Source organism: Pelophylax lessonae (assembly GCF_965119305.1).
Source record: "Pelophylax lessonae genome assembly, chromosome: 1".
Classification (NCBI taxonomy): Eukaryota; Metazoa; Chordata; class Amphibia; order Anura; family Ranidae; genus Pelophylax; species Pelophylax lessonae.
In genome coordinates, this window is record NC_138768.1 from 184,118,205 (window position 1) to 184,144,837 (window position 26,633).

At 40.4% G+C, this 26,633-nt stretch overlaps 2 protein-coding genes across 2 annotated transcripts in view; one reads left to right on the forward strand and one right to left on the reverse strand.

Annotated features, from left to right (window-relative positions):
* The window catches only part of KCNN2 (potassium calcium-activated channel subfamily N member 2), a 287,144-nt gene that overhangs the window by 249,707 nt on the left and 10,804 nt on the right, over nucleotides 1-26,633 (forward strand). Inside the window, exons 5-6 of the mRNA XM_082243717.1 lie at nucleotides 6,051-6,161; nucleotides 16,582-16,709. Of these exons, the coding sequence (XP_082099843.1) occupies nucleotides 6,051-6,161; nucleotides 16,582-16,709 (239 nt within the window). The remainder of the gene's footprint in view (nucleotides 1-6,050; nucleotides 6,162-16,581; nucleotides 16,710-26,633) is intronic.
* On the reverse strand, nucleotides 12,222-13,031 carry LOC309555938 (high affinity copper uptake protein 1-like). The gene is made up of 2 exons (XM_082258147.1): nucleotides 13,013-13,031; nucleotides 12,222-12,963 (listed from the first exon to the last, which is right to left on the reverse strand). Exon 2 carries the CDS (start codon nucleotides 12,908-12,910, stop codon nucleotides 12,350-12,352), a length of 561 nt encoding a protein of 186 aa, XP_082114273.1. The 5' UTR covers nucleotides 12,911-12,963; nucleotides 13,013-13,031; the 3' UTR covers nucleotides 12,222-12,349.

Genomic DNA, 26,633 nt, shown 5'->3' on the forward strand with positions numbered 1-26,633 from the left:
AATACGGCATCATTTATGCACTTTGCACCTATATTGCACTGTTAATATATTGACATATTGATTTGCTTTCATACGGCTCTAAGTTCATTGATGCACATGTCACTTTACTGGTTCATATACTGTAATCTTTTAAGTCACGAGTGGACATTAGCACTTTGTTTTATATTTTTATATTTCTTATATATTGTATATTTATATTTTTACATATTTATACTATACTATATTTACACCTGAATTGAATATATTATATACACTACATTTGCATATATCTTACAGAGTAGCGCCATTTACCCATACCATTATATTACACTCATTCTGGCTTCTCACTCTGGTGAAAAGTTTCTGGGTAGGCAGCAAACTTGTTTTGGTTACATACAACCCCCCTTTTTTTCTTCCATTGCGTGGGATCACTCCTAAATCTTAATCAGTTGGTTTTTATCCCTTCGTTCCTCCTCTCCACAAAAATCAGGGTTTTTATCCATCTGTCCTTTATCCATCTGTACATTGTCTTTTATCTGATCAAGGCTGCTTCCTTCACCCCTCTCTGCTGTTTTCTGGTTACGGGTTTTCATGTTGCTTTCATTACTGTGTTTTGGTTTTGTTGATATTTGCTTTTCGCTATTTTCTACTGCGACCTCCGCGGTCATGTATTTTTTGATAGATGCTGGGCTTGCACCTAATTTTGGCAGTTTCCCTCCCCCGTCTTTTGCTGATTTGTTTTTCATTTTCTATTTGCCTTTATCTCTGGTCCGTCAGGGTTTAGACACGGCAGTGTCTGAGGTTTATGTTTCAATTTCCAGTTTATTATTATAAATTCAGTTCTCTGCCTTCCCCGCTATTGTCACTATTTTTTTATGCCCGCAGACCCTGTAAGTTTTTGCTTCTTGCAGGCCTTCCTAGGGGGGTTTAAGCGCTGTGTATTGTCCCCAGCTCTATTTTCAGTTTACACTTAAGGAATCGCCCAGTGTTTTCAACATCAGAATCAGGTGTCACAACTATGTTTATTCAAAAACACCAGCCAGGTACAGCTCCCTTGGTCTCTTCAGTTGCTCTTATTATACTCTTAAACAGAATAGCCCAGACACTTCAACACCAACAGCAGCCCTCAGAAGTACAAACAGTAGTCCCAGCATTTGACAGGTATGTAATAGACAACCTCTCTTTGATCGTGTCCAATCCACCACAAGGGAGATTAATGAGTAAGACAGTCTGAATTTTCCAGCTTAAATATTATTTAACCTGACATAGCAGATTTTATGCTTATAGTGGGGGGGGGGGGGGTACTTTGAAATCCCTGCTCTTCTCCCACTTTTTACAGAGCTTCAGGGATAGATCACAGCGATACTCTGGGGTTGATTTACTAAAATTGGAGAGTGCAAAATCTGGTGCAGCTCTGCATAGAAACCAATCATCATCCAGGTTTTATTTTTAAAGCTTAATTGAACAAGCTGAAGTTAGAAGCTGATTGGCTATCATGCACAGCTGCACCTAATTTTGCACTCTGTGGTTTTGGTAAATCAACCCCTCTGTGTCAGTTCTGGCCATTCAGAATCACTCGAATCAGAAGCGCTTTTGCCATTATTGCCTTGTTTGATTTATTGCACTCAATTAGTGCACGTTATATATTTTGATGTATACTATTTGATGTTCACTTACTTTCATTAATTGTTTTTACACTCCTGTACCATTAAATGTACTATTGCATTTATTCTTCTTAAACCTATATTAGTTATCATTCAACAGCGCAGCACTATTACTTTAATATATGTTGTGTTTCAGCTTAAGATCTGCTGATCAGTGCATGTGGCAGTTGACTATCTGACTATTATTATTATTATTATTATTATTATACAGGATTTATATAGCGCCAACAGTTTGCGCAGCACTTTACAATGTGAAGGAAGACAATACAGTTACAATACAGTTCAAAACAGGAGGAACTAGAGGGCCCTGCTCGTTAGAGCTTACAATCTAGAAGGGAGGGTCAAGTGAAACAAAAGGCAATAACTGTGGGGGATGGGTTGATGGAGAAAAAGGAGGTACATTTGTTAGGGGTTGGTAGGATAGGCTTCTCTGAAGAGGAGGGTTTTCAGAGATCGCCTAAAAGCTAATAGAGTGGGGGATAATCGGACAGATAAGGGTAAGGAGTTCCATAGGATTGGAGAGGCTCTGGAAAAGTCCTGGAGGCGAGCATGGGAGGAGGTGATGAGTGAGCTAGAGAGCAGGAGGTTTTGAGAAGAACGAAGAGAGCGATTAGTTTGGTATTTTGAGATGAGGCTGGTGATGTAGCTGGGGGCTAGGCTGTGGATTGCTTTGTAAGATGTTGTAAGTATTTTGAATTTAATTCGTTGGGTGAGCGGAAGCCAGTGGAGGGCTTGACAGAGAGGAGCGGCGGACACTGAGCGATTGGTGAGGTGGATGAGTCTGGCGGCAGCATTCATGATGGATTGAAGGGGGGATAGCCTGTGTAGAGGTAAGCCAATGAGAAGGGAATTGCAGTAGTCGAGGCGCGAGATGACCAGGGAGTGAACTAGGAGTTTTGTTGTGTCTTTGGTTAGAAAGGGGCGTATTTTGGAGATGTTGCGGAGGCTGAGGCGGCAAGATTTGGACAGCGATTGGATGTGGGGTTTGAAGGAGAGTTCAGAGTCCAGGACAACACCTAAGACCTTGGCTACCCTTGTATGATAGCGCGGGGGTACCTTCTATACACCATAATATGGAGTCATGCCTCCCCATAATCCATCTTTCTCCCTTTTTGGCCATTGCAGCCTTCACTCTTTATAGAAGTCTTGTCACACATAGAGTGTCTCTCTGAAAATGTGTTCCCATTCAGCAACAAGAGCATTTGTGAGGTCAAATACTGATGTTGGACACGATGTCCTGGCTCAAAATTAGTGTTCCAGTTCTTCCCAAAGGTGTTCATGAAGGTTGACATTGGAACGTTGTACAGGCCACTCAAATTCCCCCACCTAAAACTCATCAAACCATGTCAATATGGCCCTGACTTCAGGGCACAGTAATACTGAAACAGGAAAGGGTCTTCCTCAAACTGTTGCCACAAAGTTGAAAGCCTACAATTATCTAAAATGTCATTGTGCGCTGAAGTATCCTTCACTGGAAACACCTGAACTCAATCATTTGGAGGGGTGTCCACAAACTTTTGGCCATATAATGTATGTAGATCAAGCATTCTGATTTCACTCATTGGATGTTTTTTTTCTGAGCTAGTGAAACAGAAAGTATCATAAACCAGAGTAAAGCCATTTCCATTAGTAAAGCTTGCAATGGAAGGATGCCATGCTGGCTGAATGAAAAAAAAAAAAAACCTAATAGATTACTTCATCCACACAAATGTGATGGATGGAAGAATACCCCCCCCCCCTCCAAAAAAAACCCTGGGACACTGCATTTTAGCAACAAGATCTGGCGCTGATCAGCAGCTGAACACTGTTGAACAGGAACAGCCACACAGTAAAACAAATTTGGCTGGTCCCTGCTGAACTGGACAAACCTTGATCTGTCTATGGCTAGCTTAAGTCAGTTGTGGCAATTTGCTTATTTTGCTCAGTACCAGTTTCCTGAACAGATGCTGAGAAAACATATCAGCCACACGGGACGTGCATTGTTTTTAACCACTTCTGGATTAGGATTTACCCCCTTAATGATCAGACCATTTTTTGTGATTGCGACACTGTACCCAAATAAAATTGATGTCCTTTTTCCCCAAAAATAGAGCATTATTTTTGTGGTATTTGATCACCTGTGCGATTTTTATTTTTTGCTCTATAAGCAAAAAAAAAAAAAAGAAACGACAATTCTGAAAAAAAATATATATTTTTTACTTTCTGCTATATAACATTCCCAATAAAAAAAAATTCAAAATCATATTTTTTCATCATTTTTGGCCAATGTGTGTTCTGCTACATATTTTTGGTAAAACAAATCCCAGTAAGTGTATATTGATTGGTTTGTGCAAAAGTTATCGTGGCTACAAACTAGGGGAAAGATTTATGTCATTTTTATTTATTTATTTTTTACTAGTAATAGCAGTGATCAGCGATTTTTAGTGGGACTGTGACATTGCGACGGATAGATCAGACGCCTAACTGACATTATTAAGACTTTTGGGGGACCAGTGACATTACTACAGTAATCTGTAGTAATTACACTGGCTGGGAAGTAGTTAACAACCAGGGGCGCTCAAAGGGTTAAATGTGTCCCAAGGGGGTAATTTCTAACTGTAGGGGGATGGGCTTCCTGCATGAACACAGAGATCTGTGTTCCTAAATAAGAGGAACACAGGATCCCTATGTTCATAACTGACAGAAAAGCGGTCTGCCATGTTTACAACTCCGGTGGCACACACGCGCCCCTGCTAGCGTGTCTGTGAAGTGACATACAGGTACGTCGTTTTCGCAGGACAAAGCCGACCTGCCGCAGTAAAACTACGGCGGGTGGTCGGTAAGCGGTTAATAGGTGGTCCACCTCACAGCGTTCCAGTGTGTGAAAACAGAAAATAAAATTGCCAATTCATAATAATTAAATTTTTATATATAACTAATAATTAATTAATAATTTAATTGCAAATGAAAGTGGTTATACACTCTCAAAATGATAAACACAAAACATAGCATATCCTTCTATAGTGTGTACTTGTCTCAAAGCAACTAGTGTGATTTCTGTCTGCTCTCTCATTCCTCTGTATGAGTCATTTCTGATAGAATATACTAACGCCAAATAATCCTGGGAGATGCCCCCCCTTCCTCCCAGCACACAGACAGCGATTGACAGCCTCAGCTGGGTGGATGTGTCCTTTCCCACCACTCAGGTGTCAGATTACACTCAGCTCCCTGCTCTATGCTGTGCAGTGTGTGACATCAGATCCCCACCCCCTGACCTTGAAAACTGAGAACTGCCGTGTGAATTCTGTACTTTGAACAACTGTAGAGGAGAGAGTGCTGTAGATAAACATGTACAATGTATGTATCATCTTTGTGTATCAAGCACTTCAAACGTAGAAGTATGCATGAAAAATATTAGCATAAAGCTGATTTATTTTATATATACATCTAAAAGAACATTAGAGAGCCCCTTAAAATAAATGAGAACATTTAGAACCAAGCAGGGATCTTGCTGCATGCTGGGGTAGTGAGTGAGTTCCTAATGCCGGGCACACATTGAAAAGACCTGCCTCTATTGACTGGCATCCACTTTGATTACATATATATATGTATATATTTATATTTATTGTGTTTTTTTTTCTTTTTTTTACCATGCAAAACAGTAATATAAAGCCTCGTTATTTTTAACTTGTGTACCTTGTTTAATTTCTTTGGTCATTTTTCAGCAAGGCTACCACATGAGAGGCAACCGCGGATGGGAGTGACACACTGCAGAAACTGCTTTCAATTTTTAAAATCATGTTGCCATTGCTGTGTAATTTACAGTGGAAATTTGCCCCGTTTCTGTCTTTTATCTATGGCCCCTTTCACACAGGCGGACCATTCAGATCCGCCTGTCAGTTTTTTTGGCGGATCTGAACGGTCACCCCATACATCTCTATGGGGCATCAGATGTCAGCAGAGACATGTCCTCTGACATCCGATCCGATCCAATCCGTCAAATCTGGATGGATGGAAACCCTATTTTCCATCCGTCCAGCGGATTGGATCGGATGAGAACGGACAGACGGTCTGTTCCCAACCGATTCCCCCTTAGAGATGCATGGGGACCTGACAGCTGTGTCTCCGCACATAGCACGGAGAACAGCTGTCATCCTCCTGCATAGTGGGGGATCGGCGGATCGATCCCCCGCTGAGAAAAACGGAGTCCGTCCGACGGACTCCATGTGTGAAAGAGCCCTTAATGTTCAGAATTTTTTTAAGGGCTCCTACACCTAACCTTCCATGTGCCTCAGTATGGGAGATACTTGGATAGATTTTTACCATATTTAGTATTTTATAAAATTATTAGTCCAGAGACTCTTTTGTGACATATTCTCTTTATTATATAACCATAGTATGAAAACCTCTTCTTCTTATTGTTTGCAGGGTGCTGGCTGCACTGCCCTCGTTGTAGCTGTGGTCGCAAGAAAGCTAGAACTTACCAAAGCAGAGAAACATGTTCATAACTTCATGATGGATACACAGCTCACTAAAAGAGTAAGTGTATAATATACAACGTAAACAATAGTTTATATTAAAAAAAATATGTGCTTCCAGCACTTAAATATAAGTTCATCTACACCTACAGACTTCTCTTCGTTCCCCTGCAAAGTCCCACAAATACCTGTTGAGCCTGCTAGTAAAAGCAGTATTACACCACAACCAAAAATATGTTATATTGCAACTTACTTGCATTTGTTTTCTTTTCTTTAGATTTTTCACTTCTGTTTTCTTTTTTTTATATTCAAGTTTTTATTAAAGTTGTACAATACAAAAGAGAAAAAACAAAATATCATAGAAGTCACATATGTGAGAAGTAGGCTGTATGCAACTAGAGATAAAGGGTTCCTTAGAACAGTGGTCCTCAACCCTGGCCTAAAGGCCCACTAACAGGCCAGATTTTAGGTATTACCTTGGGGAGATGCAGACTAGAGTACTGCAATCACTGAGCAGCAAATTATATCACCTGGGATGTATTTCAGTTATCTTGCAAATCTGGCCTGTTAGTGGGCCCTGTAGGCCAGGATTGAGGACCACTGCCTTAGAACACAATCTGCATTATCAATTATATTGTAACATTAATGCTGTCAGTAGAGCATAGTCATCAATGCAGCCAAAGTAATGACAGTAGCAAGGTATATAGGATGTATTGTGACACCCAGAAAATGAAAAGAAAGCAACAAAAGAGACCTATCCTAAGAAACTAAAACCTACACTAGGAATAAATCCGGGGGGGGGGGGGGTGTGCTACTAGAGATCCGCAATAATGGTCTGTGGGGATATTAAGCATGGGGTTCTGTCATATCAAATAAACATTTAGATATCAGGTATCTCAGTGGAGTTTGATATCCAACCTGCCCAAGTATCCTTGAATCCATGCTGCTAGTTTTTAACCAAGTACACCCAGTGTTTTGCTTTCATAATCTTATCCACCTCTCTCCCAATCTAGTAAAAAGGTACAGGTGGCTTGTTTCCAAAAACATGGAATAAAAGATTTTGCTGCATTAAGCAAGTGGGGCATAACACTTTTCATACAGGATTTAACAGATGAGGAGGTTTTTATGGAAAAGAAATTGCAAGGGGGTACCAGTTATTGGTGTAGAATTTAGTTTATTAGTCTATTTAGTTTATTATTTTATTCCCAAAAGGCCTTATTCTTCGGGCATGACCACCAAAGCTATAAGAATGTGACCCTCTGGTAACAGCACTGCCAACAACGATGGCCAGTATAGCAGGGAATATCTGTGCCACACGGGAAGGGGTTCTTTACCATCTGGTGATGAATTTGTAAGAAGATTCCTGAGTACAAGTACTAATGGAGGCGGTATGCATCAGCTGAACCATTTTCTGGATTTGAAAAGAAGTAAACTCCAAACCCAGCTCCCTTTCCCATTCTCTCACATAATAGGGAGTGGACACTGATTGCCCACTCAATACAAGCTTGTACATGTGGGAGAAGATATTCCTAGAATCTGGGCGCTTCATCCACAGTGATTCAAATGGGGACAAGGAGTCACGCCCAAGCCTATTAAAAAAGTCTGCCAGCTGGCAATATCTTCAGTCTGCTAGTGGGAACATTCCATTAAGGGATTGAAGGACATCAAGGGTCGATAGTTTATCCCAAGGGGCACATTTTGCACAGCAGGTATCTCCATCAATCCCCCAGGAGCAGAAAAACCAGACATCTTCACCCAGCAAAAAACAAGGAAATCCCCCTAAGGGCGCCAAGGGGGGCATTGAAGATGCAAATTGGCCTGCCCCATTTAGTCTGGCCATAGGTACTACATTTTCTCCAGAAAGGAAAAGAGTGTGCAGCACAGTAGTAACATCATCAAATCTTATCCGGCAGCTGATGGGACTAGTAGTAAGAGGCAAAGTGCCTTAGATGATCTCACACTACAAGTATGCAGCTAGTAATCTACATTTTGTGTGAGATGCCTTTTTAAGGTGTTATGTTCAGCTGTTCAGAGGTGTTAATGTAGCTACCTAAAAATCTTGGTGTCAGTGGCCCACTACAGCAGCTATTTGAGGTATACTGTATATGTGGTTTATATACAGTATATAGTTTCCTATTCATATGACTGGTGTGCTGGCCAATACAAATTTGGCTTAAAAAGTAATTTTACACACTTTACATGGACCATTATAAAGGAATCATGTGCATGTACTCTGCTGCCCATATCTCTTAGGGGTCATCAACACACATTTTCAGGGACTCTCCACTATGCTTGTCATTGCTTTGAAATCCTCATAAATATAAATTCCCAAAAACATCTATTCAATATACTATCCGATCTAAGACTTTCCAGATCCTAAAATTCTGAGACTATTTTTGCAGTCCAAATCCCCATGGGTAGCCACTGTGATCTAAACAAGGGTGATGTAATAATACCTATCAACAGTATACCTGTATACTAGGGATAGACTGATTATCGGCAAGGCCGAAATATCGGTGGCCGATATTGCCAATATTTTTGTGACGTCATTCTGCCTTCTTAGGCCGCCTCCCTCGCCTTGGACAGCCTCGTCTGGAGTCGGGACTAGTCTCACGGGAGTGTTTCACAGCCATACACCCACCCACAGCAGCCCGGTGCCAGCCAGCCACCCACATCCACAGGCCCTGTACCAACCAGCCAGCCACCCACAGGCCCTTTACCAGCCAGCCACCACAGGGTGCCAGCCAGCCACCCACCACAGGGTGCCAGACAGCCAGCCAGCCACAGGCACTGTACCAGCCAGCCACCCACAGCCCCTGTGCCAGCCAGGCACCTACCACAGGGTGCCAGCCAGCCACCCACCCACCACAGGGTGCCAGACAGCCAGCCACCCACCACAGGGTGCCAGATATCCAGCCACCCACCACAGGGTGCCAGCCAGCCATTAAGCATTAAACAAAAATTAACATGTTCAGTACCAGATTTGTGTCAAAAATTGTCTTTATTTTTCAAAACTTTAAATGTACAAAATATTGGCCCCTATCGGTTGATACCGATACGTTGTGACCAAATTATCAGTATCGGTATCAGCCCTGAAAAAACATATCAGTCTATCCCTACTGTATACTATCCTCACATTTTGCTTCTAAACATTGCAGTTTTATTGACTGCCATTCAAAATTAGGAAAATTAGAAAAAAACCTTAGTGACTAATAGGTAATTACTACCTTCTCTTGGTAAAGTATAATGAGTTTACTTACAGTTGAATCCCATGCAGAGTTTGGGTATGACCCTGTTTAATCATGCATCACATCTCATTAAGTAACTGTGGAGTGGCCTGAAGAGCAATTTTGAATGTTCTTTCTGATTGCCATCCATCCTGAGATAATCAAATATGTCATTGCAGAAAGGCATGCATGCATGATAAAGGCACTTTCAATCAATCCATGTATTATTATCATTATTTATTTTTAAATACTATTATTTTTTTTTTTTTTTTTTCCCAGTCAATTTTTTTATTTAAAAGATTGACTTTTTTTTTTCCTTCATATTTTTAACTATTGAAAAAAAAAAAAAAATCATACAGTTCATAAAAGCTTAACATTAATTAACTAAAAATAGAGAAAAGATTTTAAATAAAAAAAGTGAAAAAAAAAATGGAGATGTATGCAATCTATATTAATTCGTCATTTAGATGATTATTGGAATACTGCATCTAGGTCTCTGGTCAATTACAGTCATCTTGACTGAGACTCTGAGGCACTGAAGCACTCTTTGGGTCGTATATCTCAAATCCCACAGCAGTCCACGAATAAACTTAAGTTGAAAACGGTTTGCTTCACTTGTTGCTAACAGCTACACAATTAACTTATACAGATTGTCTCTTCAGTTGCAGTTTTCTTTTGCCTAAAGCTGAACAATTTATGGAAACAAGTGCAAGTTCTCCCTTTTCCGGCTGCCAGAGCCCCTTTTCCTGTAATTCTGGTAAATGTCTAACTGCCCCCGACAGATCGCCAAAGGGAGTTTTCACCATGTATGCTCTTAAGAGACCACCTCTCCCATCTGTTTCCAGAGACAAGCCTGCTGCAATTGTCATGTCTGCAACTGTGTAGAAAAAGCCGTACATTTCACTTATTACACCTTAAACTATATGATCATGATTTCTTTCAATTACATCTAACTATGATCAAATAAACTGACAAAGATGTTGCTTAGTTTAGCAAATTCCATTTATGTTCTTTTTCCTCAAGAATAGGGCTGGGGGAAGCTACAATAGAGGGTAACTGCACCCAAATGAAGGTACTTTACCCTACCTAATCCCCCAGAAAATTAAAATCCTTAATACTTGTCCCTGTCTCAAAATCGAGACCCAATGCTGTCTGCACATGTGCGGGGGCCCACAACTTCCTCACTTGGGTGAAGATTTAGCAATAAAAAAAAAATAAAAAAAATGTAATTGAAAAGTTTTTACTTTTTACATTTTTTTTTTTACAAATGTGTAAGAGGGAGGAGGAGTTCTGCCAATGTGCAAGAGGGAGGTGGAGTTCTGCCAATGTGTAAGAGGGAGGAGGAATTCTGCCAATGTGTAAGAGGGAGGAGGAGTTCTGCCAATGTGTAAGAGGGAGGGGGAGTTCTGCAAATGTGTAAGAGGGAGGGGGAGCTCTGCCAATGTGTAAGAGGGAGGGGGAGCTCTGCCAATGTGTAAGAGGGAGGAGGCGTTCTGCCAATGTGTAAGAGGGAGGGGGCGTTCTGCCAATGTGTAAGAGGGAGGGGGAGTACTGCAAAAGTGTTAGAGGGAAGGGGAGTTCTGCCAGTGTGTAAGAGGGAGGGGGCGTTCTGCCAATGTGTAAGAGGGAGGGGGAGTACTGCAAAAGTGTTAGAGGGAAGGGGAGTTCTGGCAATGTGTAAGAGGGAGGGGACGTTCTGCAAATGTGTAAGAGGGAGGGGGAGTTTTGCAAATGTGTAAGAGGGAGGGGGCGTTCTGCAAATGTGTAAGAGGGAGGGGGCGTTCTGCAAATGTGTAAGAGGGAGGGGGCGTTCTGCAAATGTGTAAGAGGGAGGGGGAGTCCTGCCAGTGTGTAAGAGAGAGGGGGAGCTCTGCCAGTGTGTAAGAGGGTCGGGGAGTTCTGCCAGTGTGTAAGAGGGTGAGGAACTTTGGGATTGATGCAAATGTGTAAGACTAGGTTCACATCTGTGCAGGTGAATGCGGCTACAGAAACGCACCCGGTTCCACAGCCGCAACCACCTGCACAGAAATACGCAATTGCGGTTCCCATATGGGCTGCGATTTTTTAAATGCTGCAGGGACCTTTTCCCTGTGTTTCAGAAAGGCATGGCAGTCCATTCAAAAGAATGGGTTGCCGTGCCTAGACAAAACGCAGCCCGCACAGATGTAAACCCAGCCAAAGAGAGAGAGGACCTTGCTAGCATGGGTGAATGTACAATTTAAGTAAACGAAAAAAGAGATTGCACAAATTTATGACTAAACAGGATCACAGGGTGCAACGGATCTTTTGAAGGATCAATCTACTGAAAGCGAATATTTTAGTTACTGGTAGATGCTCTTAAATGTAATGAATTACTGGCTTTTTTTATTATCTGTGAGATACAACAGCAGTTAGATCTCTCTGCTGGAATTTCCTTCTCTCCTTTAATGCCAATGCCCATCATACTGGCTATACTAGGTTAATGGTTCTGCAAACACGGCAGAGTTCCTGAGTTTTAATGAGCCCAATTTAATACACAGAGATTCTTGTGGAAGAGCCAATAAATTATATTGGAAGCCAATATATAGAATTGTCAGTATATATCTAAAACTTTAATCATTTTTGGTGGTCTGAACCTTTATGTGACAGATTTCATGATGACTTTTGACACTACCAGTTCTGCTTTTATGTTTTTAGATTCATTTGATTGTAAATATCCTCCAGTATACAGACCCCAACCAGTGGGGAATGTAAACCAGATGCAGTTCCTGTCTGGCAGCTGGTATTCTAGGGGACAGTGGCAGAGGACCACCTTAAAAAAGTCCTGTAGGTAATCAAGAGTTGGGTACCTGGATTAGGAATGAACCATTGAGTAAAGCAACATTCTCAGTGTTGCAGACATCAAACTACGTTACTTAAAAGGCAGGAAAAAAAGGCAATATGGGAGTTTATTACAAAAATATTTATCCTAAAAAGAAGAGGAGTAATAAGAGATTATTCAGCGCCACTAGATGTCCCATTGCATAAACCCTGGGAGGAGTCATTAATGGCAGTGTTCAGTTATGTCGACCACCACAGCCTTTTTCCAGCTGAAGAGGAAGTAGCCAGTTCCGGCTCCGGCAGCCACAGCGATGCACAGGTAGGCGTTGTACGTCATGAATATTAACATGAGGAAGTAGCTGACTACCACCTGGATGATGTGAAGGAAAGTCTGGAAGAGGTGAGGCAAGCTTAGCATCTGCTGTCCGACAGTTTTGTGAGTCTCCATCAGGGTGGTACCATTGGGTCCTGGCACTGGCATGGAGTTATAACGGATACTGACTTGCGACCTCCTGAGCAAGGCCTCCCGTGCAATTTTAAGCCCCTCATACAATATGGCCATCAGAAATACTGCCACAAAAGCTCCAGCCATTTCTCCTGCTGAATTAATCACCAATCCGGTGAACAGAACTTCTACGTTTTCATATCCAAAGTAAAAACTCATATGCATCATATGCATTGAAGAGCCGCCTCCTCCTCCTCCTCCATGGTCATGTCCAGCTGTGGTTGGGTGATGGTGACCCGCATGAGGATCAGATGTGGTCATATGATGAACGTGGTCCATTGTGGAATGGGTCAGGACAGCTATTCCAAGCAAACTCTACTCTCTTCCGCCCGCTCTATGCCCACTCTCTGCCCGCTGTCACCTCGGAGCTCTAGTCTGCACACACACACACTGACTCCTGCTGACACATCCGCCGGGATAGGCACCGCCCCTTCGCCTACCCACCTTTAAATACTATTATACCTAAAAGAAATGTACAATATAATCTATGTTTATATGTTTTCTTTCTCTATTATGTTCAATACTAAAAAAATGCCATTTAAAAATATTTGTTATCCTGTTTTTTCATCAGGTACTGTAAGTATTAAATATTTGAAATTAATATTCACTATTTACAATTTCCAGGCAGCAGGGTTGCAAAGTAAACATTTTATATGCATAAAATAGAGTGCTAAAACATCAGCTGAGCTTATAGACCTAAAAAAAATATTAAAATGTAGTTTTTCTTTTAACACCCTGCTACGTGTTTATATATTTCCATAGCTGGCAGCCTTCTATATAAATTGACCCCAAATATACTGTATTTACAATTGTCAGCAGCTGCTATGTGGGTAAGTTGAGTTGATAGTAGTACTTCTCACTGTGACTATTGGAGGATATTTTTCAATCCTAAATTTGCAAAGGTATTTTAGTTATTTATTTCTTTCTTGTCTTTATTGACCTCTTAGATATAAGATTTTGGTAAAAAAAATAAATATATATATATATCCTATGATTGTATAAGAAGATTGATAGTTTCCTGTACAGTTGAACCTTTTATAAATGTTGAGAAATATAGCATGCAAACCTGTTTTGAAAGACAGTATATAGAAAGAAAGAGCAGGCTTACTGTATTATATGATGAACTTTATAATGTTCCAAAATGTTTGTAAGTGCATCAGAAAACAAACCTAAATAGAAATAATTGTGCAGTATGCACACTATAAGAAAGTGGCAAACACATTTTTATATTAAGGCAGAAGGCAGATAATAATACTCCACAAAATATTGTATGCTGATGTAAACCCAATCATTGAAATCTTATTTAAGCTCTAATGTGTTAAAGGAGAAGTACAGCCAAATCTTGTATGGCTAGACTTCTGTGGATCACAGGAGTAAAGTTCGTTCTGCACTCTTGTGATGGTTTTCAGCAGGATCCTAGATGAGACACTTCATTTTTGTTGTCACCCGCAGTTCAAATAGGGACTACAGTTGGCAGTTTTAACACAAAGTATGGTGCAAAACTTTTATAAACAAACTATTGCATGTGTAATACAGTATCCCACAAAAGTGAGTACACCCCTCACATTTTTGCAATTATTTCATTATATCTTTTCGTGTGACAAGACAAAAGAAATGACACTTTGCTACAATGTATAGTGAGTATACAGCTTGTAAAACAGTGTAAATTTGCTGTCCCCTCAAAATAACTCAACACACAGCCATTAATGTCTAAACCGCTGGCAACAAAAGTGAGTACACCCCTAAGTTAAAGTGTCCAAATTGGGCCCAATTAGCCATTTTCCCTCCCCGGTGTCTAGTGTTACAAGGTCTCAGGAGTGAATGGGGAGCAGGTGTGTTAAATTTGGTGTTATCACTCTCGCTCTCTCATACTGGTCACTGGAAGTTCAGCATGGTACCTCATGGCAAAGAACTCTCTGAGGATTTGAAAAAAATAATTGTTGCTCTACATAAAGATGGCCTAGGCTATAGGAAGATTGCCAAGACCCTGAAACTGAGCTGCAGCATGTTGGCCAAGATCATACAGCGGTTTAACAGGACAGGTTCCACTCAGAACAGGCCTCGCCATGGTTGACCAAAGAAATTGAGTGCACATGCTCAGCGTCATATCCAGAGGTTGTCTTTGGGAAATAGACATATGAGTGCTGCCAGCAATGCTGCAGAGGTTGAAGGGGTGGGGGTCAGCCTGTCAGTGCTCAGACTTTATGCCGCACACTGCATCATATTGGTCTGCATGGCTGTCTTCCCAGAAGGAAGCCTCTTCTAAAGATGATGCACAAGAAAGCACGCAAACAGTTTGCTGAGACTAAGATAAACTTATTTGGTTCAGATGGTGTCAAGCGTGTGGCAGCAACCAGGTGAGGAGTACAAAGAAAAGTGTGTCTTGCCTACAGTTAAGCATGGTGGTGGGAGTGTCATGGTCTGGGGCTGCATGAGTGCTGCCGCCACTGGAGAGCTACAGTTCATTGAGGCAACCGTGAGTGCCAACATGTACTGTGACATACTGAAGCAGAGTATGATCCCCTTCCTTTGGAGACTGGGCTGCAGGGCAGTATTCCAACATAACGACTCCAAACACACCTCTAAGATGACCACTGCCTTGCTAAAGAAGCTGAGGGTAAAGGTGATGGACTGGCCAAGAATGTCTCCAGACCTAAACCCTATTGAGCATCTGTGGGCCATCCTCAAACGGAAGGTGGAGGAGCGCAAGGTCTCTAACATACACCAGCTCCATGATGTCGTCATGGAGGAGTGGAAGAGGACTCCAATGGCAACCTGTGAAGCTCTGGTAAACTCCATGCCCAAGAGCGTTAAGGCCGTGCTGGAAAATATTGGTGGCCATACAAAATATTGACACTTTGGGGCCAATTTGGACATTTTAACTTAGGGGTGTACTCACTTTTGTTGCTAGCGGTTTAGACATTAATGGCTGTGTGCTGAGTTATTTTGAGGGGACAGCAAATTTATACTGTAATACAAGCTGTACACTCACTACTTTACATTGTAGCAAAGTGTCATTTCTTCAGTGTTGTCACATGAAAAGATATAATAACATATTTACAAAAATGTGAGGGGTGTACTCACTTTTGTGAGATACTGTATATACACATATGAATTCATTGCGTCATCCTATAGTACCTGAAGGTATTTGTTCCTATTCTAACAAACTGGTCTCAGGAATTTGTTATCTGCTAGACCTGCCCACATACCCCACCTGCCCAGAGCTATACCAAATGCAATCTGCCTTGGCACTGTACGTGTTTTAAATAGTTTTTTTTTATGTGACAAAACTATGTTATGTTTTATCCTATCACTTCTGGGCTTTAAGTTATTTTTCACCCAGTTCTGATGATTCTGAGCTCTCCCATTCTGGCGACTGATAAACTATTCTCATAATGTTCAACTGAGTGAGTAGAGCAGTCCTTACTTTGGTGTTATTTATAATAAATCCATCTGGACCTTTATCTGTGTGCCTGGATGTTGTGTGTTGTATTTGTGTGTGTGTGTGTATAAATCCAGGTCCATAAAGACATGACGTGACAAGTTTTGTGTGTAGAAACTTGATTGGCCTGCACATATCCCTGTCCACAACACTTAATAACACCTTTAAAAAAAAAATAGAACCCCAAAAGTGAGCAAGGCTTATTGTCCAGTATCAGTGTCTGAATTAGCACATGTTATCAGGGCTTTAAAAAAATATATTTAGTAAAGGCTTGACTGCAAAATCCTTTGGAAAGTCTTTCCAAAAGAGTGAAAGGGTCTATTGCTGCTAAGAGAAGGCACCATGCCATACTGACTGCAAAAAGGGTGTCTACTGTATATTGTCAATCTTTTGAAGGCATAGGAGGTTTTGTAGTATCCAGTGACTGGAGTGGGGTATATTAGGAATGGTTGGTGTGTTATAACATCTTTTAGGGTTTTACTTAGTGTTGTAATTATTCTCTCCACAGGTGAAAAATGCAGCAGCTAATGTTCTCAGGGAAACATGGTTAATTTATAAAAATACAAAACTGGTGAAAAAGATAGACCATGCGAAAGTGAGAAAACATCAGCGCAAATTCTTGCAGGCTATCCATCAGTAAGTATTACATTTTGGAACTCAATACATAACATTATTTTTTCTACAGTAATCTCAATAAAATTTGTTCATTTTCTGTGAAGTAGGTTGTAGTGTGTTTGTTCATTTACCTGCATTTATGTCAAAAGCAACAATGCAAGCAATTATGGCTTTGTTTGTTTGTTAGCATGAGTTTGGAGAAATCTGTAATTGAGGTCAAATACTAACAGAAGTCTTTGTTCATTTAAAGTAACTTGAGGAAAGGGACTTTGTATACCTTTGTCCAGGGAGTGAAGTCTGAAGGATATAAATACATTAAAAAGATGGTTTTATGCATTAATGTATGTAAGGCAGAACTTTACACACAACTTTAAATACTTGGCCCCTAACCACATGGAGTCTTTACTCTAAAACTTCTTCTACAGCAGAAACAAAGACACTACTCAAGACTATTTTGGTGATAGGTCTATTAACCAATCATGTATTTTAGAACTGTAAGAATGACTAGGATTCTGCAACCATGATTATCCAATAAAGCTAGTTTATTCGGCAGAAACCTTGATGAGGAGATCAGTCTACCAATGTCTCTGGCTCTTCCCAGTATGAGAAAAACAATCTCTTTCAACTGTTGGCCAAGAAGCCCTGTTGTATTCCCAATACTGTTCCCTCAGGACGTGCAAGAGGCCAGTGAATAATTAAACTAGCTAGCATTAAACAAATGTCAGCTGAAGATGGGCCTAACTGTTATTGTTTCAGACACAAAGATTTATTTATTAGTGGATCACTTTAACACTAACTGCCTGCAATCTGCCTCTCCATTTTTTTGGTGTTGCTTTTGCTGCAAAAAGCCGCTTTATTTTTTTGGTAGTGCTACTTCCAGAATCAGGTGTGACCACTGCTTTATCGTTAACCTTTTATGACCGCCCGACGCAGCGATACTGCGGCAGGCAGCCGCTCCTGGGCAAACCAACGTAGGTATACGTCGGTCGCGAGCAGGAGGCTATGGGTCAAGTGCTCCCACCCCCACTCATCAGCAGAGAAGCCAAAGTAGCGGGCAGGCAGCTCCAATTGCCGCCTGACACCCGCGATTGTTCCCCGCTGACCGTTCTTCTCCCTGGAATGATCATAGAGCCCCATGTGATCCTTCTATATAGGATCACATGTCTATATGGTCATTTCAGAAGCCACGCCCCCCCCAAAGTTAGAATCACTCCCCTAGGCTCATATTTAACCAATTGATCACCCACAGGGTTAACCCCTTCCCTGCCAATGGCATTATTACAGTAACAGTGCATATTATTAGCACTGATTACTGTAGTAATGTCACTGGCACCCCCAAAAGTGTCAAAAATGTCAGTCAGGGGTCCAATCTGTCCGCTGCAAGGTCGCAGCCCCGCAAAAAATCGCCACTACAAGTAAAAAAAAAAAAAAACACAATAAAAATGACATAAATCTTTCCCGTAGTTAGTAGACACAATAACTTTTGCGCAAACCAATCAAAATACACGTATTGTGATTTTTTTTACCAAAAATATGTAGCAGAAACCAATTGGCTTAAAATGTTAAAAAATGTTGATTTTTTTTTTTTGGGGGGGAATGTCATATAGCAGAATGTGAAAAATATGTTTTTTTGTTTCAAAATTGTCACTCTTTTTTTGTTTATAGCGCAAAAAAATTAAAATTGCACAGGTGATCAAATACCACCAAAAGAAAGCACTATTTGTGGGAAAAAAGGACATCAATTTTATTTAGGTACAACGTCGCACGACCGTGCAATTGTCCATTAAAGTAACGCAGTGCCGAATCGCAAAATATGGACTGGTCATTAAGGGGGAAAATCCTTCCAGCCTTAAAGTGGTTAAATTAGGTCTACCACTGGTGTCAGATACTTTCCCCTATGTGGGTTACTAGTTGTTCACAACTGCATCAGTGAGCCTGGTCCATCATGAAAAGACTCACTGTTCCCCCCCACCTCCTAGTAGTAGCTCATTCTGTCTGCTCATCCTAAGCACTGCCCCATAAGAAGGACCAGGTAGAACACAAGAAAATTTAGTATTTTTCGCTAACAAAAAGTGGTATATGAAGTTTATGTTTGTTTATAGATTTCCAGGGTCAGAATATAGTAGAGCCAACTAGAAGGGGGAGGTCGAAATGGGAAGTTTTGTTTAATAGGACTTGAGCTAGTAAATGTAAAACTCAATTTTCCTGTTTATTTACATAATTAAAGCTGAATTCTGTGTGTTTCTAATTCTTGCAGAATTTTGCTTTTGAATTGTATACATATGTGCTCAATATTCAGATAAACAGATAATGAAAAGCAAGTGAGAAAATGTCCCAAGCATTTTCTGCGCTATAATTATTGAAGTGGCATAAAATACCTTAAGTTTTTTTACACTATGATCTTTAAAATATATATTGTATGTTTAGAGATGGAAAACATTTTTATTTTGGTACAGATACCACAGTGCAATTATAAGGCTTTGTTTACAAGTGATTGAATTTCTTTTGACCGTAAAAAATGGTTGCATGCTTTCGGTAATAACATTTCACAAGCATTTAGCAATTGCTATGATGAGCAAGAATGAAAAACAAGTGCAGTTAAATGGAATTGCTGAAATAAAGGACCTCAAACTTTGAAATAGTCATTTAACAATAAAATAAAAAAAAGTTGCAGTTTCCAAAAGAACAAAGTGTATTTATTCAATTTCCCATAACATGTATACCTCTTTACAGTATTTTTTAAACAGGCTTTCCTTTGTTTTGTTTTCCTTTGTTCACCCAAATGAAAATAGAGCTCGGAAGTAAGTCACACTGTATCGGCTGTTATTTAAAACCTTGTGAAGAATCTTTACTACTGCATGCCAAGGACTGATTATTTCTCTTTAATGCTTGAAGGGATGCCAGTTCTTCAAGATGGGCTGCTGTCCTGTCAATCACATACCAATTACTGATATGATTGCTGTCATGGAAACTTAACCGAAGTCATGATTGTAACCTGTGATAAGTGAAATTCTGAGGTTGAAAGTCCACATTTCTTAATTCATATCCCTTAAATGGTGCTTAGATTATGTGAAAAAAGTGGTGGAATTTTTCTGCCGCTCTCTGTTTGGAACTCGACTTCCCCTTGTGTGTCCCTTTCCCTATGCTAAGGGAACAACTGGAAGTGAGAGGAAATATCCCCAAAATGAGGGGTTAACCCCCCCTGGGTTGTTGTTGTTGCTGGAACAGGTGTTTCCATTGATAGGTTTCTCTCATCTCCTAAAACTCCTAAAACTAAGAAAGGGCTTTTAATTGAAGTTCTGCTTTTGATGCATTCATTTAAATAGTTTCATTAATGTTAGACATTGAGTAGAACTGATTGCCTCCCAAGATAATTTCATTGAAATATAGATGAAATCCATTTTATAGGCACCCTGGATTTATCACCCTTTGGGATTTGTTTTAGTTGATCATTGCTGTTTCTGCTAGGTAAGGCTTGTGCCAGGAGTGTTATGTATTCCCTGTCTATGGCTTGAACGTGCTCCCTCAGGTGATATGTGTAAATTACCATACACCAATGAGTTAAAAAAACAAAAAAACAAAGGTTGGATCTTTCCCATGCATTTGACCACCATCCTGTTTACTGCCAACTTAACCTATCACCTAGAACATATATCTAACAGATACTAATGTCTGATGTAGGTATTCCTGGTGTATGCAGATAAACTTTGTGAGGGTTTAAATTCTCAACTGAATGTAGACCTCCACGTACACATATACTTACCTTTTTATTCTCCCCATCACACATTGCAGTCACCTTTAGAGAAAGCAATGGGTAAGATACAAGTCACTGGTGTAGTAGCCCCTACAAGATGATGACTCCCCTGTGAAAATGCTAATTGGCCCAACACTATTACATAGGTAGGTCCTCCATACCTAGAAATACCAGGAGTTTTTTGTGGCTAGTGGCACTTAATGGAGCAGCAGGAGAGTGAAGGAAACATATGTATAACGTTTTGGAGATCGGGGCATGTATAGCCAAAATTGTTTTTCATTTTGAAAACAGTAGGACAGGTAAAAACCCCCACTGGGATTTTTTTTTTTTTTTTTTTTTGCTGTCTGTGTACCACTGAAGAGTTTTTGCTTCATCTTTATCCTAGAAACACTACAGGAAGTTAGAGGAAATCCCAAATTTCCATCTTAGCTGTTCTCGTAACAGGTGTCCCTATTAGAAGAGTTATTTTTATCTCATGCTCTGAACACAGCTCTAAAATTTGGGATTTTTCTTCACTTTCCAATACAAATAGGGGGAGTACATCTCCAAATGGGGATACAAGCAACTATAAAAACTTCACAGAAGATCTAACTCTTTTCAAGTCTATCCAAAACTAAGGACTTTGCATAGAGACACATTTTAAACAAACCTCTTCCAAAGTACAGGTTTACTTTACTTTATGGATGGTACACATTTTAGTAGTTATCATCCAGGAACTACATTTTCTAATAAATACATACATAATAAGATTAGTGGTTTATCTTTTGTGCTGCAAATGTGAGTGTTTTTTTTTTTGTAGACATTGGATCACATCAAATGTGTTTTCTGCATTGTTAGACACTTCCTGACACAAAAACGTTATACTGTATATGAAGGAACTGGTTTCTGTACACTGTCGTTGCATAACTGGGCACCAACCTTTAGTTGAGAGCTGCTTATGTGGTTTTAGATTCCAAATATAATCTTTTTCAGATAATCTTATTACCATTTGAGGGATATATATTATAATGCATTTGTGGATTTTTGTGTAATAGAATTTATCAAAATGTTCTTTTATGTTGACCAATGCAGCTAAACTGTAATGACCAAGTAGAATACTGTAGGGTGAGAAATATTTCTTCAGGCAAACTTATTGTACTGTTAAAAAGAAAAAGTGACTTGTGAAGAATAAATCACCAATCCTGCCTTTGCGCCACAGAAAACACACTGTACATAAATGGGAAGAAAAAGTATACGTAAAAATGACTGAAGATATATAAATCTACTAGAAATAAATGATAGAAGTAAACTTAATTGCTGCTACTTTGAAACTTAATTGCTGCTACTTTGAACAAACACAAAATAATCAATGAATTCACCAAACTGGATATTTAGTTTGGTGAATTCATAAACTTATTTTGCTTTTTGCACTTATGTTTTCAAATATTAAATTTAAAAATTGGGACACACAGAAGTCCAATGCCATCCAAAGAATGAAACCTACATATATCAGGGTAATGCCTCTTCATCTATTTACTTTTTTTTTTACTTTCAAAAGCAATTGTGATAGATAGGTACAATATGACAAGGTCACAGTTGAATTATGCATAGACATCGATCCAAGAGTGCTCTGTAGAATTAATCATGTGATAAAACAAACTACACAATATAAGCAATGAAAGAACCTCATAGGCCACACTGCAAGGCATATTTAAACCCACATGAAGGATTAGCAAAACGAACAAACACCATTTGGTATTAACATGTGATTATAGGCAGGTACCCGCGACAGCCAATAATTGGTCCCAGATTTTGTTGTCCTTGGTTGGGCAACCTCTATGTACATAGCTAAGTTCTTATAAGGTAAAAAAGAAGTGACTTCATGACTCCAGGCATGAGCTGTGGGAGGAAGTGCCTGCATCCAATGGTTCCTATTGATAAAAAGCACTTCCTGTAAAAAAAAGTATCACAAACCTATCATCTTCTGAGTTAGATAAGAGACCTAACAGACAGAGCTTTGGGTCGACTGTCAAGGTGAGCCAGTCTTATCATGAAGGAATTGAACCACTTGAGACCAGCAGTTGTTGTTAACCGGACAATACCACGGCATATGGAAAAAAGTCCTCTGGGGGTCAGAACATCTGCGACATGTAGGGGTGATATCTGGCAATTTGTACTGAGGTCAGGTATACTCTATGTAGAATGTAAAGCTGTGTAAGGCAATCTAAGACCTTAGGAGACAGCTTTTTACTAGCATCCAGTATTTCGTCCCAATCCTCATCCTCCACATCCCCAATATCCCACAGGCATCTAGATTTAAGCTGGTAGGCAAACTTAGTGGCCGAGGGGGTGAGACGTTCATTGTAAACTATTGAAATCAATAGTTAGGATCTGTGCCTAGTATTGCATCCAGGAAGGGGAGGACCGGTAACTGGGGAGGGGGACCAGGAAATTGGGTGCTTAGGGCATGCCGTAGTTGTAAATATCAGAAGAGTATAGAATTGGGAAGGGAAAACTCATTTTTAAGCTCTTGAAAGGATTTTATTCCAGCTCCAGTGAGACCCTGACATAAATATAGGATGCCCCTTGAATTCCAAAGGAGGTGGTACGGTATCTTTAAGAGTTCAGGTAACAGAGTGACACTGTAGAGGCATATAGCATGGAAAGAAGGTGCCCTGGTCATGTGTACCATAACATCCCAGATTTTCAGGTTATGGCAGACTATGTTAGAACTGTCATAGTGTTCCCGTGTACCCCACGCCCCACATAGTATAACCTGCAAAGGGTGGCAAACCAAGGCTAGGTACCGCTGTTTGTCTTGCTTATCTAAGTAAAAGTGGTGAGAGAGCTGGGATGACTGGATCTCCATACAAAGGGGTTAGGAAGAGAGTCCATAAGTTGAAAGCATGTAAGTGGGATATAGACTGGGGCATGCCACAAGAGGTACAGTTTTTTTGGCAGTAGAATAATTTTAATTAGATTCTTCCCATTACCCCTAGGGGGAGGCAGCTCCATGCCTGAGTTATAGTTTTAGTCAAAGTAAACAAGAGTTTAATAGTAACGGGCAATATAGTCAGCAGGAGAACAAGGAATTTTCACCCTTAAATATCTAAAAACGCTCACCCTGACTAAAGGCAGGGAGGCTTGCCTTTTCATTTTCAAACACAGGTACAGTTGTTGGAGCACTTTTGCCAAGTTTGTTACAGTATTGTGTTTTCCCCCTAGGCTTACATTGCTTCTTATTATTTCTGGTCCAATTATGAACACTGTTACATTTGCATCAATAGCAAGCCACAGTCGCCCAGTTAAGAAGCAGTGTGTGGTGCGTGTGCTGGCTTAAGGTAACCAACAGCAGCACATTTTGCATGCTATATTGTAAATATTCTTGCTGCAATTTAACAATGTTTGAGGTGCAAACAGTTGTACCTATAGATTTCTGGTCACCAGAATAAATCTTGTGGACTAGAAAAAATAAAAAAGATGTCACTGTACGGCAATTAAATCCCTACCTAAAAGCATGTTAGCGCCAATTATGTGTTTTACCGACATACAAAGTTAAATAAATATCAAATGTGGAGCACTCACCCTATAAACCTCAAGAGAGAATTCAAATAAAGCGAAATTATAATTGTACTCCATCTACATAAATATCACAAATATACTCTCCAGTGCAAACATATAACATATGTGATTTTGTGCTAAATCTCAGTAAATTTCATTTATCAAAACTATATAATATATATATACAGTATATATATATATATATATATTTACACACTGCTCAAAAAAATTAAAGGAACACTTTGAAAACACATCAGATCTCAATGGGGAAAATTATCATGCTGGATATCTATACTGATATGGACTGGGTAATGTGTTAGGAACTAAAGGATGCCACATCGTTTGGTGAAAATGAAAATGATCAACCTACAGAGGGCTGAATTCAAAGACATCTCAAGGATGCAACAGGCTAGTCCATTTTTCTGAAATGTCATTGCAGCAGCTCAAAATGGTTCTCATTAGTTTGTATGGCCCCCACCTGCTTGTATGCATGCCTGACAATGTCGGGGCATGCTCCTAATGATACAACGGATGGTGTTCTAGAGTATTTCCTCCCAGATCTGGACCAGGGCATTCCACTGAGCTCCTGTACAGATTGAGGTGCAACCTGGCGGCGTGGGTTTAGGTCAGGCGAGCCATTAAATGGTATAAATTCCTTCATCCTCCAGAAACTAGCTGCATACTCTCACCACATGAGGCCAGGCATTGTCGTGCACCAGGAGGAACCCAGGAACCACTGCACCAGTGTAGGGTCTGACAATAGGTCTAAGGATTTTATCCCGTTACCAAATGGCAGTCAGGGTGCCATTGTCTAGCCTGTAGAGGACTGTGCATCCTTCCATGAATATGCCTCCCCAGGCCATCGCTGACCCGCCACCAAACCAGTCATGCTGAATGATGTTACAGGCAGCATAACATTCTCCACTGCTTCTCCAGACCCTTTCACGTCTGTCACATGTGCTCAGGGTGAACCTGCTCTCGTCTGTGAAAAGCACAGGGTACCAGTGGCAGACCTGACAATTCTTGTGTTTAATGGCAAATGCCAATTGAGCTCCATTGTGCTGGGTAGTAATCACATGGCCCACTAGAGGACGTCGGGCCCTCAAGCCACCCTCATGAAGTCTGTTTCTGATTGGTCCGAGGCATTTACACCAGTGTCTTGCTGGAGGTCATTTTGTAAGGCTCTGGCAGTGCTCATCCTGTTCCTACTTGCACAAAGGAGCTGATACTGTATGGATCCTGCTGATGGGTTAAGGACATTCTACGGCCCTGTCCAGCTCTCCTAGAGTAAGTGCCTGTTACCTGTAATCTCCTCCATGCTCTTGAGCCTGTGCTGGGAGAAACAGCAAACCTTCTGGCAATGACACGTATTGATGTGCCATCTTGGAGGATTCGCACTGCCTGTGCAACCTCTATAGGGTCCAGGTATCGCCTCATGCTACCAGTAGTAACACAGACCCTAGCCAAAACCAGTCAGAAAAGATGAGTAGGGAAAAAAATGTCATTGGCCTCACCCTGTAAAAACTTTCCTGTTTTGGAGGTTGTCTCATTGTTGTGATATTAATTTGGTGCGCTACAATGTGTTCTGATGTTTACATAAATAATAATAAACATTAACATGTAAACAAAGCAATAAATATGTTATCCACCAAGTGAATACAAATGCTGAACAAAAAGTGGTCAGTGTCCATACAAGTGCTGAACAAATATAAAAATATTAGTGTCCAAAAAGAAGTGCTGAACAAATTCCAATCTCTTTCCAAAGGGAATTAAAGTGTAGAAATAGTGACAAATAAAACTGGTGATGAAGTGATTCCAGCAAGATATGACAGTTTCCCACCACCTCTTGAATGTACTTCTTACCAAAGTGAAAGATAAAAAGGGCATATATGTGATAATCATTTCCAAGAAATCTCTGATGACACCTCCAAAACTCAGGGTGAATCAGTAATACCTCCACCAAGTTAACAGGCAGCCTCTTACCGGATATAAAGAAATGAAGAGCGTTTTAAATCATTCCTTTTTCCCTGTACTTGAAGTGATGGAAAGGTTTCTCCTGACACTTGCACTCGGTTTAGCATCCATAGCCCTCTCGGCTGTTGTCGGATGAGGACATGGCCAGCTCAGGTAACCGTCCAGCTATAGAGAACTAAGAAGTAGGAGATGGGTGCTCATGTCGCCGTTATATCCTCCCAGAATGCCGGACTACATTCACTCCCCGACTACTAACATTGTTGTCTCCCCCAACATCTCTCATTGTTGCCTATCTAGTGCACCTGTTGTTAATTTCATTAACACCAAAGCAGCTGAAACTGATTAACAATCCCTCTGCTACTTAACTGGCCAGATCAATATCCCAGGAGTTTAATTGACTTGATGCTTAAGGCCCCTTTCACACATACGATCCGTTCAGTTCATCAGTTCAGTCACGTCAAAATGTATCAGTTTTTCATCCGTTTTTCATCCGTTGTCATCCGTTTTTCGTCAGTTGTTATCCGTTTTTCATCCGTTTTTCGTCAGTTGTTATCCGTTTTTCATCCGTTTTTCGTCAGTTGTTATCCGTTTTTCATCCATTTTTCGTCAGTTATCTGTTTTTCATCCGTTGTCATCCGTTTTTCATCCGTTGTCATCCGTTTTTCATCCGTTGTCAT

Excerpts from the sequence above, each read along its gene's own strand:
- LOC309555938 (XM_082258147.1), bottom strand. The coding sequence starts at position 12,910 with ATGGACCACGTTCATCATATGACCACATCTGATCCTCATGCGGGTCAC.